At 30.1% G+C, this 17,766-nt stretch overlaps 1 protein-coding gene across 5 annotated transcripts in view; it reads right to left on the bottom strand.

Moving 5' to 3' along the window:
• Window positions 1–17,766, bottom strand: part of mesh (sushi domain containing 2 mesh) — a 97,446-nt gene that overhangs the window by 22,751 nt on the left and 56,929 nt on the right. For all 5 annotated transcript variants that reach the window (XM_065515982.1, XM_065515978.1, XM_065515979.1 and 2 more), the window contains exons 7-10: window positions 9,965–10,133; window positions 9,550–9,807; window positions 9,207–9,369; window positions 8,842–9,015 (exon numbers count right to left, since the gene is read on the bottom strand). In XM_065515982.1, the coding sequence (XP_065372054.1) occupies window positions 8,842–9,015; window positions 9,207–9,369; window positions 9,550–9,807; window positions 9,965–10,133 (764 nt within the window). The remainder of the gene's footprint in view (window positions 1–8,841; window positions 9,016–9,206; window positions 9,370–9,549; window positions 9,808–9,964; window positions 10,134–17,766) is intronic.

Here is a 17,766-nt window from a genome sequence, read left to right as displayed (position 1 = left end):
TCGAATGTTTTTTTAACATTATCAATACTAGAATTGCTAACTTTAACGTTATTTTTTGTTTTTCTTTAACAAGCAAATATTAAAAAACCGACATCAAAACTTCATTCTTTACTTTTTTAAAAAAAAAATTAATTATTCGAAAAATTCGATTAATTTTAAACGTGTGATCGAATTATTCGAACAAGTTAAAATCTGTTATTCGAACTATTCGTTTTATTCGAACAAGAGAAAAATCTAATTATTCGAATATAATAATATATAATGGTTATTCTAGCTTTTTGTTGCTGTTAACCTGTGTAATTAGTCTTCATCGTATTTTGCATATAAATCCGCCCCCTAGGTATTACTAATGATGTATATAAATGTTAAATGAGAAATTTAAAAAAATCGCTTAAATTGGGTGTGGTGCGTATGATTAATATTTATTTCTTGAAAATGTTTAAATTAAATATTACTCATACTTATGAGGGATCTTTTTATTTCTTTAGCATGAGCCTTTAAATTAAACTGATAAAAAATATTTAATTAAATTTTCTTTACAGACTAGACACAAAAATATATACCATAATTAATGCAATACCAGTTTTAATGAAATTCTTAATTTTCGTTTTCAGCTTTATTAAACATTAAATCATCTTTCATCTTGCACAGGTTTACACAGCCCACACGCCAAAAACATCAGCACAGAATACTTTTATAAAATACATACTTAAGTGTAATTTTCGTTTGAATAAAATGAAAATCTCTTAGCATCATTCACAACATAAAGCCAATGAATAGACCAAGTCACGCATATTTAACCTCTGGACCATTGGTTTCTTTTCGTGCCACTAGACGGCCGTTGAACATTAAACGTATAACGCCTACATTTAAGAAAATAATGCTAATGACACCCAAAGGTAACACTATAATGACGCAAAGAAACCAATACACAAATTCAATGGTACAAGTAGCAAAGCAAAAAAACTACGCTCTTGCCTGCAACCCAGTCCCCATAAAACAACAGAAAATAAATCCTCTAAATTCAAGGATACTAAGGAATCAACTTCATTTTATAATGTGGTGCTAAATGGCATTAACGCCAACCAACTAACAAGAAGTAGGAAAACGCACAGAAATAACAACAATGGAAATACATAAAAATTCAGGACAAATATGCGGAAAATCTAAAAGAAGAATTTAAAATGACAATGTACGGAGCTGAAGTAAGTTGTTGCTGGCAAAAACCCCACAACAACAATGAATGTGGAAAATGTTAAAACATTTTAATGGTGACAGCATTCGAGTAAAAAAGTTCTTTAATTAAACACCAATAAAGGTGAATTTATATATAAAAACTAAGAGAAAAAAAGATTAGGAATTAATGAGTTCTAGAGAATTAATACACAAATACTTGTCTTTAAGGTTTAGTTATAAAATAAAATATTTGAATTTATTACAACTTTGTTAGCACTTATTAGGAAATTAGAAAAATGGTTGAGGATGGGTTGGGTTTCTGTAGTTAACAAAGCTTAAATAATGTTTGTAACGATACAATATTCAAGCATTAAAATTTTAATTTTAATATGTTGAAATGTGTGCTATGCCTGGCAAATAAAATAATAAATACACAGATATAAAATAAAGTGTTCTGTTTTCATATCCCTTTTTATACCCTTTGACATTGTTTCAAGGTGGTCTAAATATAAGTATTTTTAAAAATTAAATAAAATCCACTTATTTTCTATCTTGTGGCGATCATATATATGATAGCAACAATCATGTGAAAGGTAAATTTACTATATAATGGTTACCGCAATCATATAAATAATTATAGTGACCATAATATTGTTCAAAAACTTGTAAATCTTTCGAAATGGTTACAGTAATGTACAATAATATTTTTTTCTCTGTGTGTAGTATAGATCTATTAACGACACCTACGAAAAACGTCCAAGGGTCAAATCTCATTTTAAAGGCGGTAAATAGCAATGATGGTTGATAAGCCAAACATCTTATTGTGCCAGTTATTTATATCACAAAAAAATCGTTTATCACAAGTATGTTGGGTTTATCCTTGATTGAAATTGTGTGGAACATGTTTTTGATTGGCCACAGCTGTCACTTCTCGCCGGTAATAACGATATGACAATGGATACCTTGAGTACTGTTCAATAACATCCAAATCTCATAACTGTTATAGTTAGACATCCTTGCAGTCTTGGAAAGATTTGACCCCAGATAAAAAAGGGATACTTGAATAAGTACTCGATTCCAAACGGAAGCGTATCCCATAGAGAACATTCTGCATTGATCGAAACAAATAGAAGTTGGATGAGGTAGACTATAAAGTGGGTGAGACAAAACTTTCCTACCACTTCATTCTATATAATTTTTAATAGGTATTACAATTTGTGGTCGAGATTTGTCGTAATGGAATATTACGGTTTCATTTCTGAAACCGCATATTCTGTACATTTTTCGGACAATACTCGCTTCAGTTGCGTTTAGTACTGGTTCCCTGTAATGATCTAGTCAGATTTCAGCAGCTCATAATAGATAGGACCATATTACTCCCATCAAACACATTAACGCCATGGATATTTGGCTTTGGTGTCGATTCAACTTGACATATGATTTCTTAAGCTTCCGGTTATTGTAATGGACCCATTTTTCAAAAATTATTTTCTTTTATAGCGTTCAAGCATCATTTCGGACATAAAAAATCGTCTTTCAAGGTCTCTCCCCTTCAATTCGTATGGTACCCAATTTCATTCCTTTTGGAAATATTCTGCTGCTCGAAAATGTTTTTAAATTTCTGTTTGAGTAGCTAACAATGATTCTTGTTTAATTTGACAATAATCTTCATGGAGTAATGCCTTCAATTCTTGGTCTTCAAACCTTTTTGACTGGCCTGGGCGATGTTTGACGTCCGAGTCAAAATCATCACTTCTGAACCGCACAGAACCATTTCTCTCACATTGAAATCGATGGAACACATACACCTTAAGCTTTGGTAAGCGATCGGTGTGTTTCAACTGTACTTTTTTCAAATTAAAAAATAACTTCCCGCATATGACGATTCATTGGTACACTATAATGTTTATTAACTAAGTGAGAATAAATGACAGATATGTACCCTTCAAAAAAGACATATAAGTTATTGCAAACAAAAACCACTTTTTAAAAGATACGCCATCAATTGTAAATCCCACATTTTTAAGTCATGCACCCAATATATTACAATATTATTCCAAAACGAAGGTCATCAAATAAAGAACAAAATGTTGGTGCCGAGATCAAGAAAGACTGGTCTCTGAGATAAAACATGACAGTTAAAAAACACAATGTTATAAACCCTCCTTTGTTTTCCAGAAATAAGATGTTTTCTCTTTCTTTCAAGAAAGTGGCCTGGTCTGAATACATAAAAACTAAAATCTGTTATTTTTGATGGCCCACAGATAAGACTTTTAATGAGAGACAGCGATTTCATACATTCAGTAAATGATTCAGAAGCAAAACGCTGTCTGATATAAGCTGTGGGTTCCAAATCTATAATAAGTGGATCCATTACAATTTGGGTTATTGTAAGAAATCGTATGTGAAGCCTGGCCAACAAGCCGAATAGACACCAAAGCCAAATGTCCATGTCGTTAATATATTTTGTGGATGTAAAAGGTTATTATCTATTTGAGCTACTGAAATCTGACCAGACCATTCCAGGGAATCAGGAACGTTTCCAAGTGATGGAAGATGGATATCAATACACCAACATGCTTAGCATGTTCATTCGTCGCTGTCTCAGTGACTACTAAATCAAAGAGAATAAGAATATGTGTGTGCACGCAGAGAAAAAATATAATTGGGCATGGTTACTGTAACCATTTATATAGTGTTACAAGTTTTTTAACAATATTATAGTCACAGTAACCATTTACATGATTGTGGTAACCATAATATGGTTAACTTACGATTCACATGATTGTCTCAACCATATATATGGTTACAGTAAACATATATATGTTTGTGGCAACCATATTTATGATGAATAATTGTATCATAATATGTTGTTCTCAGATTATGATAAGCCTTAAGCCGAGAGCACCATAATATGATAAGTCCTTCATCATATAAATGGTTGTCACAAACATATATATGTTTACTGTAACCATATATATGGTTGAGACAATCATGTGAATCGTAAGTTAACCATATTATGGTTACCACAATCATGTAAATGGTTACTGTGACTATAATATAGTTAACAAACTTGTAACAATATTGAAATGGTTACAGTAACCATGCCCAACTATATTTTTTCTCTGCGTGTGGTTAGCTTCCACAATTGTGCTATGAAATGGGCATCTCTGATATAAAGCAATGTACTTTGTTGTTGTGTCAGGCATACAATTTTGGAGTGAGTATTTATTTTACTCTCAGCTTACTCTCTGTTGCGCCTCTAGTTCTACCCTATGGGCATAGCACTCTAACTTGTTTATAGCTGTTTTTTAACAAAACTGCATTTATTAATTTTTAACTACAAAAATATTTATTTTTTACAACTTTTTTCCTTCATTCATCAAATTATTTGCCATAAGTCTTAGACGAAGTAAACTTGTGTATTTGCACTATTCCTGAATAGTTTATATTTAATGCGAGAACATACTTGACATTTGCATAGCTCATCCTACAATTTACTCACTTCACAATGCACTTTAATTTAATATAAAAAATACTTCATTCTATGTTCTTTACAAAAGTGAGAAAAGTCCTCTTACTCTACATCACATTAGTACCAAAGACTGACTACTCTACAAACTACGTGGTGCTGGGGATTATATTATTTCCATTTTCTTTCAATTCAAATGACGTACATACATATTTTCTCTGTAGTTAAGTTTAGTTTAGTTTATAATACTTTCTATACTATCTGTTCTGTTTTTTTTATTGTATTTAACTATTTGCTTTTTACACACAATTGATTTAAAATTGAATTATTTCTCGATGAGATCTACAAAATAAGTACAAAGTGCTTGCTAACGAAAACGGATAAAAATAACAAAACGTTTCGTTTCATTACAGCTGTACTGACTGCAAGAAAATGCAAAAAACAACAACTGTCATTGAGCATACGACTAACTACTTACCGGAGGAGAGTAGAAGTACAATGTAGTATTTATTTGTGTTAAAGTTAAAGACAAAAATTAAATAAAATATCAGTAATGTGCTCTACAATCACTGACTGAATATATTACGAAAAGTCGTTTTGTCAGCCCAATTAAACATTTTATTGAACAAGCTGTTTTTGTAATTGAAAACAGAATATATTTACAATCAACAGTTATTCACACTAAGAAATCATCTAAACTTTTACTTGGTTTTTGATTTTAGAAATTTAGAATTTTACACTAACATTAGAATATCAACTCCCTATTGTAGAGTATACAATTGCTTTGTAAAATGAAATGTTTTTTTAGTTGTTGCATGCATTTCAAAGATACTTCAACAACGTCGTTGCAATAAATGTAAGTTTGTATGTAATGACTGTCGTAATGATGAAATAGAAATTCAAGGATACATTCATATACAAGACAAATGGTGTGTGAGTAGTTTGGATTTTATCTTTAAAAAAAAAAAAATAAATATAAATAAATAAAAACTGCATTCATACAACTGCGTATGCAGCATTTGTTCCGGTTTATTGAAAATATTATAAAAAATCGTTATTGGTTTTTTCCTGCATTCATTTGACTGATATTGCTTTTCTGTTTTTGTTAACAGGTTGTTTAAATTGAATTCATTTCAATTTAAAACGAATATTGATTAGAATTTCATACATTTTATTGTATTTTAGAAATCTAATTAGTGGTTTTGAGGATTACAAATATTTTGTATAAATTTGAAAGAGTATGCAAAAGTATATTGAAAAATTTGTTTTTATTTAGTTAGTTGGTGAAAGGAAAATAATTTGTAACCAGCAACAAATTTTTATTAACATGGAATGAGTTAAAATGCTAATTGGTGGCATGTACTTTCCACAACTGCTTACAAATAAGTAATAACCAGGGCAATCAAAAATATGTGCATAAAAAATGCACTTAAAAACATAAAATATGCTCTTAAAATATATAAAAAATGCACTTAAAAATAGTTTTTTTTTATTTGAAATTCAAAAATTTATTAAAAAAAAAATAAATAAAATACTGAACACAAAATGGATTATTATAGCATTATACTTTGATTTAATCCTAAAGACTTAGGGGGCATTTACATTATGACTTTAAGTCATGACTAAAAGTCTTGTTTTATTTTTTTTACTAACAAATTCTGACGTCTAAACAAAAGCCAAGTTTTCTGTTTTTCAAGACTTTTTTGATATCCAGCTTTGAACTCTTTTCTGATTGGTTGTTGATACGATTAGATGCCAAAAAGGCATACATGGTTGACAAAAACAGGCATCGTATAAATGCAAGGGGATTTTCGTAGGGGTTTTAAGAGAAAAACATAAAAAAACATGACTTTAAATTAAAGTGTAAATGTCACCTTAGTCACAAAAAATCGTATACACACTATTCCAGCCAAAACTTATCCTTGGTCCAACAAATTATTATATTTTTAATCACGTTGACTTTCAAAAATATTTCAGAAATTCTCTCATTTAAATCATTAAAAGTTCGTAAAAAAATATTATAAACCTTTCAAAAAATCCAAAAGATCTGAAGGTTCATCGTCACACTGTTTCAAAATCCTTTAAACTGTATAAGGAACACTTGAAACTTAAAAGGAAACATGAACTATATTGGAAGAACAAAAAGTCTAAAGATATTGCTAAGGCAAAAGAAGTCGAACAACTCTTTCAAAGAGCACCGAACACTTTTATTAGAAAAGCAGTTCATAAAGTAAATGCTCATATTCTTTTGTGCGCAGAGCCAAAAGAATAAGGTAAAATTGTATACAAATACACTTGGCATACTTTTCACAACTTCCGTGTCAAGATTTTTATGTGGCTGATGGATGGATGAAGAGGTAATGTTCGAGAACACTACCGGACAAAACACACAAAAACAAAATTTTCCAAGAAGTTTCTTGTGTGGCAAGCGGTTGTGGCAAAAGTTTGTGACATCAGGCACGATAAGCACCGAAATATATATTACGGTGTGTCTAAAAAACGGCTTTTACCTTTCTTAAAACCGCACAGAGAGCTTTCATATTTCTGGTCCGATCATGTCACTCTGGAAAAAAGGCCCTTGAGTGAAATTCAAACAATAATGTTACTTTAGTAACATGGGAGGAAAATCCACCCAACTTTCCACAACTTCGGCCTGTGGAAAGGTATTGCGCTCCTGTAAAAAATAAATTGAAGAACACTGGCAAGGTATCCCAGGACATGTCCTGTTTTAAGCGTAAGTGGACCATCTCGTCCAAAAAAATCTTTAATGGGACGATTTCTGGAAAAATTTAATGTTTAATGAATTTTGTACAATATTTCAATAAATTAAAGTATTTTTTAGAACACGGTTTTTATTTTTAATAACTTATATGTCATTTTGAAGGGTACATATCTGTCATTTATTCTCACTTAGCATCCGAAATGATGCTTGAACTCTATAAAAAAGAAAATAATTTTTGCACCAAATCATTAGTTGCGATGAAAAACGGATCCATTACGATAACCCGAAGCTTTAGACATCGTATGTGAAAACAGCCCAACCAGGCAAATTGAGACCAAATCAAAGCCAAATTATCCATGGCACTAAGTTAATTCTCTGTACTTAGTGGGAACATAAGGGTCCCAATTATTATGAACTGCTGAAATCTGATCATACCTGTACCGAATGCAATTGATTCATTTGAATCGAGCATTGGTTGAAAAACGTCCAGAATATGCGACTAAACATGAAACCGTAATATTCCATCATGACAACGCTCATCCACATTATGCAATACCTATTAAAAACTTTTCAGAATGAAGTGGTTTGGAAGTTATGCTTCACCTACTTTATAGTTCGATCGATGCAGAATGCTCTCTCTGGTATACGTGTCACTTTGGAATCCATATGTTCCCAAAAATATGGAAAAACGTCAGAGCTAACAATGGGCAATACCATAAAATAAACGCATATAACGGAAGGAGAGAGCAATAAAATGGAAAAAACTACTCTCTTTTCACACATACAATAACAAAATACATGCAATACATTCTCATGTATTAGGTTTTTGACAACAGACATAGGTTTTTTGCTCTCAGTTACCTAACTAGTTGGCATCTATGGCCAATACTTTGAATAAATTTATATTGTACAAATGTTTCGAAATAAAATCCACAAATTTTTGTTTTTTTAAAAAAAAAAAATAGAAGTAACACTCAGGCAATTAATATGCCTATATAAATGTGTTACTTTATTTGGAAAGGGGATAGAGTGTAGAAGAAAAGGTGGTGAAAGGAGGAGAAAAGTTTTTAATTGACAACTCTGTAATTGCGCGTTATGTTTGTCCGCATTTTTAAATCATATACACACATATTGATTCCCAACTTGTTTTACCAAACCAATATTGCAGATATTCAAAAAAAAAAACTTACCAGTATAATTACTAATGTTTTGTGTTAAATCTTTTAACTAACTTAGAATTTCCTAAGGAGTTTATTTGTTTTTAGAAAAATGTATGAACATATTATTCACTTAAAAGGACCTCTAATTCAGTATTATCCAAGTGCTTAAAATTTTAATTATTATTTTCCCCAACTTAAATAAATTTAAACGATTTACAAAATGCATATTTAATAACTCTACCATTTTGCACTCATTCGCCACGATTTAAATTACTATTTAAAACAATAAATAAATTTGTGTATGTACTCACGGACTGATTTGTAAATCGTTATACTCCTGTGGATTGGTCAAATTAATTTGCAGGAAACCAAACTGCAGATCATTGTTAATGTTATTGCGGTTGATATAATTTTGTGGCGAAATGATATATTTGCCTTTATTGGTGATGCCGGCTTCAATAACATCAATATACTCCAGTTGGGGACTAAAAGTAGAGAACAAGCAATTAAATTAATAAACCACAAAATATGCTCAAATGCATGCAAATGTAAGCAACATGTACTTGAACTCGTCGATAAATAATAAGAGCTACTTAACTACATATGTACATTTGTAAAACTTTATTAATACTTGAGCTCTTTAAATTGAAAGCGGAAAATATTGATTACAACTTACTGAATGGTAGTTTCACGATAACCCCACAAAGATATCATTATATTGGCATTTAAGTTTGAGGTTAAATTGAAAGCATTCCAATTAATGCCTATTTCCTTGGGTGCCTTCTTATGAACATCGTCGGTCTCAAAGAAAATTTTCTCAGTAGCTGCTTCTGGTGTTTCTGTGTATGTGTGGGTGTGTTTGTGTGTGTAGTAAAAAGGAAATGAAAATATAAATTTCATTAAAAGCATTTTATTTACATAACACAAGCATTTAGTATTAATGTTGTTTTTCCCTTCAGCTGGGTTGTGTTTTTAAATGTATATTATTTTGTTTTTATTTGTTTTTTCTTTTCACTTACCTACAAAATATTTGCCACGCCATTTGAAACGTTCATTACCCACAGATATTTCAAAACGTATATAGCCTTCTGCCTTGAGGAATGGTTGTACACAGATAACACGATTCTTATCCACATACTTGCCCAACACATCCTCTGTATCGAAATGACACATAACACGTATATTGGAATCAAAACAGGGACCCGTAATATTTACCACCGTACCACCCAGCATATTGCCAGACTCTGGTGCAAAGGTCAAAGGTAAATGAGAAGCATCTAGATGTTGTTAAAAAGCAAAACAAACAAAAAATAAATAAAAAGAAAATACAGATTATTTAGTATTATTTTTCTGTTTAATGCCCTTAATTTTTTATGTTTAACATTTATTATTATTATATTTTCATTTTTGCTTTGCTGCTTGCCATTTACTTACCAATATCTTTGTTACACGAGCCAATTAGAATTCTTTCATCAATGCGGAAAATGTGTCGTCCTGGAAAACCGTTGGCCCAACCACGTCCTGTTAAATCACGCAGCACCATATTTTGACTGTAGGGTTTGTATTCGTAAGATTGTGTACCGTTGCCAGCATTAAAACCAATCTGTTTGAGTAAATATAATTAAATAAAATTAATGTTGCTGCTTTAAACTTAGTGTATTACACAAAAAAAATAAAACAGATTGAGGTTTTTTATGTTTTAATCTCTAACACATCTATTAACTCTTTCAGCCACGCTTTTTATACCCTACACTAGCATAGTGGGGAGGGTATTATGCGTTTGTGCAGATGTTTGTAACGCCCAAAAATATTAGTCTAACACCCACCTTAAAGTATACCGATCGACTTAGAATCACTTTCTGGGTCGATTAAACGATGTCCGTCCGTCCGTCTGGTCGGCTGGCTGTCCATGTAAACCTTGTGCGCAGAGTACAGGTCGCAATTTTGAAGATAATTCGATCAAATTTGGTACATATTATTTTTTCGGCCCAGGACCAAGCCTATTGAAACAGGCTGAAATCGGTCCATTATTTCACCTAGCCCCCATACAAATGTCCTTCCAAAATTGGACTTTATCGGTCATAAATGTTTAATTTATAAATGTATCTCCACAAATTGCGTTCCAAATAAGTTTTATATATACAAAATTTATGTCACCAAATTTTTTTACGATCGGTCCATAATTAGTCATAGCTCCCATATAGACCCGCTTCCGAAAATCACTTTAACGTGCATAAATCGCTTAAAAATGTTGGTATACTCACAAAATTCAACATACTTTCATATAGACACAAATCACACGACCTAATTTCATGGTGATCGGTCCATAATTGGTCATAGCCCCCGAAAATCACTCAAAAATATAAATTATTGAAATTTTAAAAGAAAAATGTTTTTGCTCTTTTACTTAGTGTAGGGTATTATATGGTCGGGCTTGACCGACCATACTTTTTTACTTGTTTGTGTATAAGTTTAAAATCAAAACAATGGCATTTTTACTTTAATCAAATTTAGTTTATTATAAAAAGTAAGAAAAAATAAATCAAAAAATAAGAAACGACACCATTCTAAGGTCTTTTGTGGAAAGAAGTAGTTAGTTTACTACAATACAATATTTTCAAATTAATATATTTATCTAACCAAAGCACCCTGACGGCAAAGTTTTGAAAAAAAATCATAAACGATGACTTCAAAAAATATAATTATTTAGCAAAATGGCAATAGATGTCAATCAACTATGTTTTAAAGACTATAGAAAATGTGGTTAGTAAAGTAACCACCCAACCGCAAAGAGTTAAACCAAGCAGCATTTGAAATGTTTATTTTTATGTGGCGAACCACCATCTCTTTTTTATAATTTATTTAGTCTGTCCCTTAATTATATTATAGACAGTAAAATGTTTATATTTTTTTTTTTTATAAAACCAACAATTTATATAAATTGTTGGTGTTATAACAGTCATGTACATGAAAAACAAGTGCTTAAATATTTGGAATTATCATTTAGAAAGGTTTATGTTACAAATACTGTTTGAAATATATATATATTTTTTTTTTGTTCAGTCGAAAGTAGAAAACATTTTTTAGCTCATGATAAACTCCATACACACTGCATAAGTCATACTGCATTTTAAGTTTTTCATCTCGTGATTGTTTTTTGATTTAAAAAATTCCACTTTTTACCGAAATTTTTCGTTTCATCTCTATATAAACAATTTTTTTTTATATTTTAACTATTCCATTAATCGACAACAACACAGGGCAATACAATCGAAAAAATTTTAGAGACTTTTAAATTCTATGGAAATTTTAAATTCTTTTAAAAAAATTTTTTGAAGTAAAACTATAACCTTGAAATTCAATCAATCTAAAGAAGAACACTAACTAACTACTCAATTTTATGTATATCAAACAAAAAACTAAAATTTTGTAAAAATGAGCGAATTCACTTAATTGTAAATAAATTCGAAAATAATCAATCGATTTTTATGATCGGTATCTCATGTAGTTGCTATTATATGTGGCTTTGCGATAAAGTAATGAATCTGAACAATTTCTGCGGTTTTCGATTTTTCATGATTTTTTTAAAACAAAAAAATTAGCTCTTTTCACGTAAAAAGTATATTTTTTGCTTCAATTTGTTATTCTAACTCCGAAACTACTGAGCCAATTGAGACGCAATATATATGTGAATATTTGTAAATAGCATGGAGAAAATGTTTTCGGAATTTAATCATTCAAAAGAAGAACATTAACTACTCAATTTTATGTATATCAAACAAAAAAATAAAATTTTGTGAAAATGAGCGAATTCACTTAATTGTGAATAGATACGAAAAGAATCCATCAATTTTTATGATCGATATCTCAATTTGTTTCTATTACATGTGACTTTGCGCTAAAGCAATAAATTTTTAAAATTTCTCCCGTTTTCGATTTTTTATGAGTTTTTTAAAATAAAAAATAATTTCTATTTTCACGTAAAAAAAATATTTTTGCTTTAATTTGTTATTTTAACTCCGAAACTACTGAGCCGATTAAAATGCAATATATAAACGAATTAAAGGTTATGTAATTTTCCTAAATTTATATTAATAATATCGTGCTAACCGTTTTTGATTTATTATTAATTATGTGGAGAAACATCTAAAGAAATTTATAATTTTACTTAAAAAATATTTTTAAAAAAATCTCTTCACAGAATGGAAAAATTTTACCATTTTTTTACTTAGGTAGCCATGGTGCATCAAATCCATATATTGGTTTTTTGCTGTTGACCTGTGTAATTTCATCGAATAAATTTTTATTCTAAAGGAAACTAAAATGGATTTTTTTCTGGATTATTCGAATAATTTGACAACCCTACCTTATTTGCCACAAGTAGAGGAAAAAGTTTAATAAAATTCCAATTACATAACTCATGATAAACATAAATTAAACGTTTAGTCTGTGTATGTTCAATGAAATGTACAGCATTTTTAAGTTTACAATGATTCAATCAAATTGTTTTTACAATATTCCCAATATATTTATGTTTGTGGTTTAGTTTCGATTTCATATAAAATAAAATTTAATTTGTTACACAGACTCTTACAAATACCCAGACAGAAATACTTAAACACGCTCAAACACAGACTAATCCAGTGGGAAAAAATGCCAGGACTTCACTTTGTAGGCCTTCTAAAAGACATATTTACACATTATAAAAGATGCGATCTCTGCCACTCTGCCTTCTCCTAGCAGATGCTTTAGAAAGACTAGAGTTCTAAAATATCGTATATACATTCAAAATTGCATTGCAAAATAAGGTCTAACCAATTTGTATTTAAAATTAAATTATGTTGTATTTCTATAATAAAATTCTTTTTATTCTCTTTATAATTAGAAAAACAATTTGTATTTTATTACATTTGAATAAGTTACATTATGTATAAGTTCATTCATTAGGTTTTATGATCAATTGTGAAAAATATTTTCCCTTATAATACTCTTTAAAGGCTTGATTAAGCAGACCTACAATTAAGCTTTCATTTTCAGCCGTTTTAATAAAACTTCATATGTAGCCATTCTATGAGGCATTACCTGAAAGGCCTCCTTACAGGCCTTCAATGGATGACCTTCTAAAAGGCCATCTATCAGTCTTGGAAGAAGTAGCGAGTAGACAAGACCTTGCTCTCAATGACATGCCGCACAGTGGTATAGAAAAAAGGAGTGAAATAAATCTGTAACTTCTAAACCCTTAGTCTGATTTTAATTAAATTTGACATGAGCAAAGATATTAGAAAAATAAAATCAAATTTTGAAATCCTGCAATTCCCAAAAATGGAATTTTTTCGTTTTTTGGCTATAATATTCATACCAGGGCCGGGGTTATCGGAACCCTTTCCAAAATAATTAAGAACATATTTGGCCATCTAACATGGGTTATTATTAGGGGCGGATTTTCATGCATTTATTATTGGAAAATATGCGCCTAAAATATGCTTCAAAAAAATCAAAATATGACCTAAAAATTTAAAAAATATGCACTTATATTTTTGTGCAGAAACATAAAATAATTAAGTATGGAATTCGAAATGTCCAAAAAAATACACAACACTGTTGCCAGCAGTTAGAACTCTTTAAATTATACCAGGAATTATACAATTAAAGTTCTAAAACTATTTTTAAAATAATTTTTCTTCTGAAAAAACGATGGACGATATATTAATTGTAATATCTTGGTATGAATACTAGTTTAAAGCCATAATCTTTAGAGCTTCTCTATTTTGATCGTGCTGTAAAGTAGCATCCAACCTTAATTTTTATCTCGTAATAACCAAGCAATTAGTAAATGTATCCCTTATAGAGGGAAATAATATCTGATCACTTGGCCGACTCCAATTTATATATTTTGGGTCATTTGACGTGCTATTTGTAATGCAGAAAGAAGTCAATTGGTTACTTTATACATCCCATGGAATCTAGCATAAAGACAATTATCACTTAAGTGTCTCTATGTAATCTATAGTGTCTCTAAGTTTTCCAAAATCACTAGTTTACGACAGTCTCGTAGAAATGACTATCAGGAGCGGTAACTGTGTATGTGAATCTTTCGATAACGAAATCTCTTATAAATCGAATTTGCAATTAAAACAAATATGAATGTTTTTCGATACATTTAATGAATTTTTTTTTGATACTTAAAAAAACTAAACTTTTTTGAAGAAAAATGTTTTGAAATGATAATTTTCAATTACTGTTAAATCAATGAAGAACTTAATGCCAGTTTCTCGATGTCGAAAGAAGTTAGTTAGTAAATGTTATCTACTGCTATTTCTATAATAAATTCGACAAAAAAAATTGTTGTCGATACAATGTATTGCCCATTAATGACAGACAATTATATTTTTATTAAAAATTGGCATAATATGCATATAAATATGCATTTTGAAGTAAAATATAACAAAATAAGCATTATCAATAAAATATGCAAAAATATGCACTAACAAATCGATGCCATTTTGCAGCAAAATGTGCGATTCGGATAGATAATTGGTCTACATTGTATTTGGACGTTCGAGAAAAAACATGCATTTGCATATAAATCCGCCCCCTAGTTATTATATTTTGATATCGACTATGCGATTTGTGCGCCGTGTAAAATATAAACCATATCGCAATACGGCTAACTGTCCTTATGTCTCCAAAATAAGGCCTCTAGGATGGCCTCTTTACTGCATATTATTTCTCCTAGGAAATTATATACACATACAGATGTTTAAAACATTTTGTTAGCTTAGTGTGCAAACATAGTAAGTCCCTTTTCACAAATTTTACAGGAGACACAAACAACTTTCTAGTTAAAGTCCATTGTTTTACATATTTTTGAAATCTGTTAATTCTGTGTTATATGTTTTTATTTTTAGTAGACTAAAGACATTTTCTTATAAATTGTTTTCTTAACTTGTATCGTGTTTGATTTGAAGTCTCTATTGTTAGACCCCTTTCACACTAGGCAATTTAGTTGCGCAAGTCTCTTGTGTTTGTTGATGCCAGAGGTAATGTCGGGTTGAGGAGAAGAAAATTGTTCATGCTGTTTTGTTGTTGGGCAAGAGACTTGCGCAACTAAATTGCCTAGTGTGAAAGGGGTCTCATAAAAGTTTTTGATATTAGCAGTCGAGATGATAATATGTTTAAAAATTATCTAATATTTACTTAAATAAATTATGATTTGAATGAATAAATTAATAATTGAAATAAGTTATATATTTAACAACATAAGTTAAATATATTCCAATTGACTGGAATCTTTGAAATTTTTACCAAAAAAAATGCAAATCTTAATTTTCAAAAAAAAAGTGGATTTAACACATTTGCTCTCTAAGCTAACAAAGTAATGTTTATGATGAGCTTTTAAAAGCAGATGTTTCATATGTGGTTGTAAAAATATGTATGTGCTTATGTCAGTGCGTGTGTATTTGAATTTGAGTTTGTAAATGAAAAAATTTTTAAATTTTTTTTAAATTGATATCAAAAAAAAATTAATTCTATACAAACATATGGGCAATTCCACAAGAATGACAATCACGACTGAAAAAACTGAAACCCTTGAAACTTTTTTCAAGATGATTTGAATATAAGAAAACACTAAAATGTTACTATGTTTTAAGGGCAAAAATAATAGCTTAAACTGACTATTATTTAATTATACCCTACACCAGCATAGTGGGGAGGGTATTATGCGTTTGTGCAGATGTTTGTAACGCCCAAGAATATTTGTCTAACACCCACCTTAAAGTATACCGATCGACTTATAATAACTTTCTGTGTCGATTAAACGATGTCCGTCCGTCTGGTTGGCTGGCTGGCTGGCTGTCCATGTAAACCTTGTGCGCTGAGTACAGGTCGCAATTTTGAAGATATTTCGATCAAATTTGGTACATATTATTTTTTCGGCCCAAGGACCAAGTCTATTAAAACTGGCTGAAATCGGTCCATTATTTCACCTAGCCCCCATACAAATGTCCTTCCGAAATTGGACTTTATCGGTCATAAATGTTTAATTTATAAATGTATCTCAACAAATTACGCTACAAATAAGTTTTATATATACAAAATTCATGTCACCAAATTTTGTTACGATCGGTCCATAATTAGTCATAGCTCCCATATAGACCCGCTTCCGAAAATCACTTTAACGTGCATAAATTGCAACATAGTAAACTTTCATATAGACATAAATCGACCTAATTTCATCGTTATCGGTCCATAATTGGTCATAGCCCCCATATAAGTCCCATTTCCGAAAATCACTCAAAAATATAAATTATTGAATTTTAAAAGAAAAATGTTTTTGCTCTTTTACTTAGTGTAGGGTATTATATGGTAGGGCTTGACCGACCATACTTTCCTACTTGTTTTTTAATTTAATTTGTATGTTTTAGGCTAAAATGGCGGCGAAAATTAAGCTCCCAATTAGCAAATTAAATTTGACTCTGTTATATTACCTTGTTGTTTGAAAACGAATATATATTTTATATATGGTTTTACTATAAGAGAAAAATCTGGCACGTACGGTCACATACAATATTAAATTTTATTTATTACAAAATCATCAAATTATTGTTTTTGCTTAAATATGACGGATTGTAAAGGAAACATATTTGGTTTAGTGTAAGAAATCAAAATTACTTCCGTTTTATGTCACGTACGATATTTTATTATATCGTTCGATATTTTGGACAACAATGTACCCTCTTAATAGAACAAGACCCAATTATTTTTCAGATACATACTCTTATTTTTGCTAAAACTATTCCACTCTACAGGCATACACATGTCACGTACGATTACATGGAATTGCCCATATCTATATGTATGTATGTGGTCATAACACAATGTCACATAAATATTTATAAAATCAATAAAAATAATGCTTAAACAATAACATACATAAATTTCTGAAACATAGCTCTTGAACAAAATTATTTGCCAAACAAAAGTTTTTAAACTTTTTAATAAATTTTTAAGTTCGAACGAAAATTTAACTTTATTTCTCACACATGTCAAAGTCAACATCGGTTAGAGGCAGTAATGTTTAATAATCTTTATTATTTTAATTTTACTTAGTATGTATTTTAATTTACTTAAGTAAGTTTTTGAATTTCTTTTGTGATCTACATATTCCCAAAGAAGTAGGAAGACTTTACAGAGTGTGGTTAAAAACAAAAACAACATTATTAAGAAGAAAATAC

This window comes from Calliphora vicina, chromosome 1 (assembly GCF_958450345.1).
Source record: "Calliphora vicina chromosome 1, idCalVici1.1, whole genome shotgun sequence".
Taxonomy (NCBI): domain Eukaryota; kingdom Metazoa; phylum Arthropoda; class Insecta; order Diptera; family Calliphoridae; genus Calliphora; species Calliphora vicina.
The sequence above is the reverse complement of the archived record's forward strand: the minus strand, read 5'-3'. Positions and strand labels throughout refer to the sequence as shown.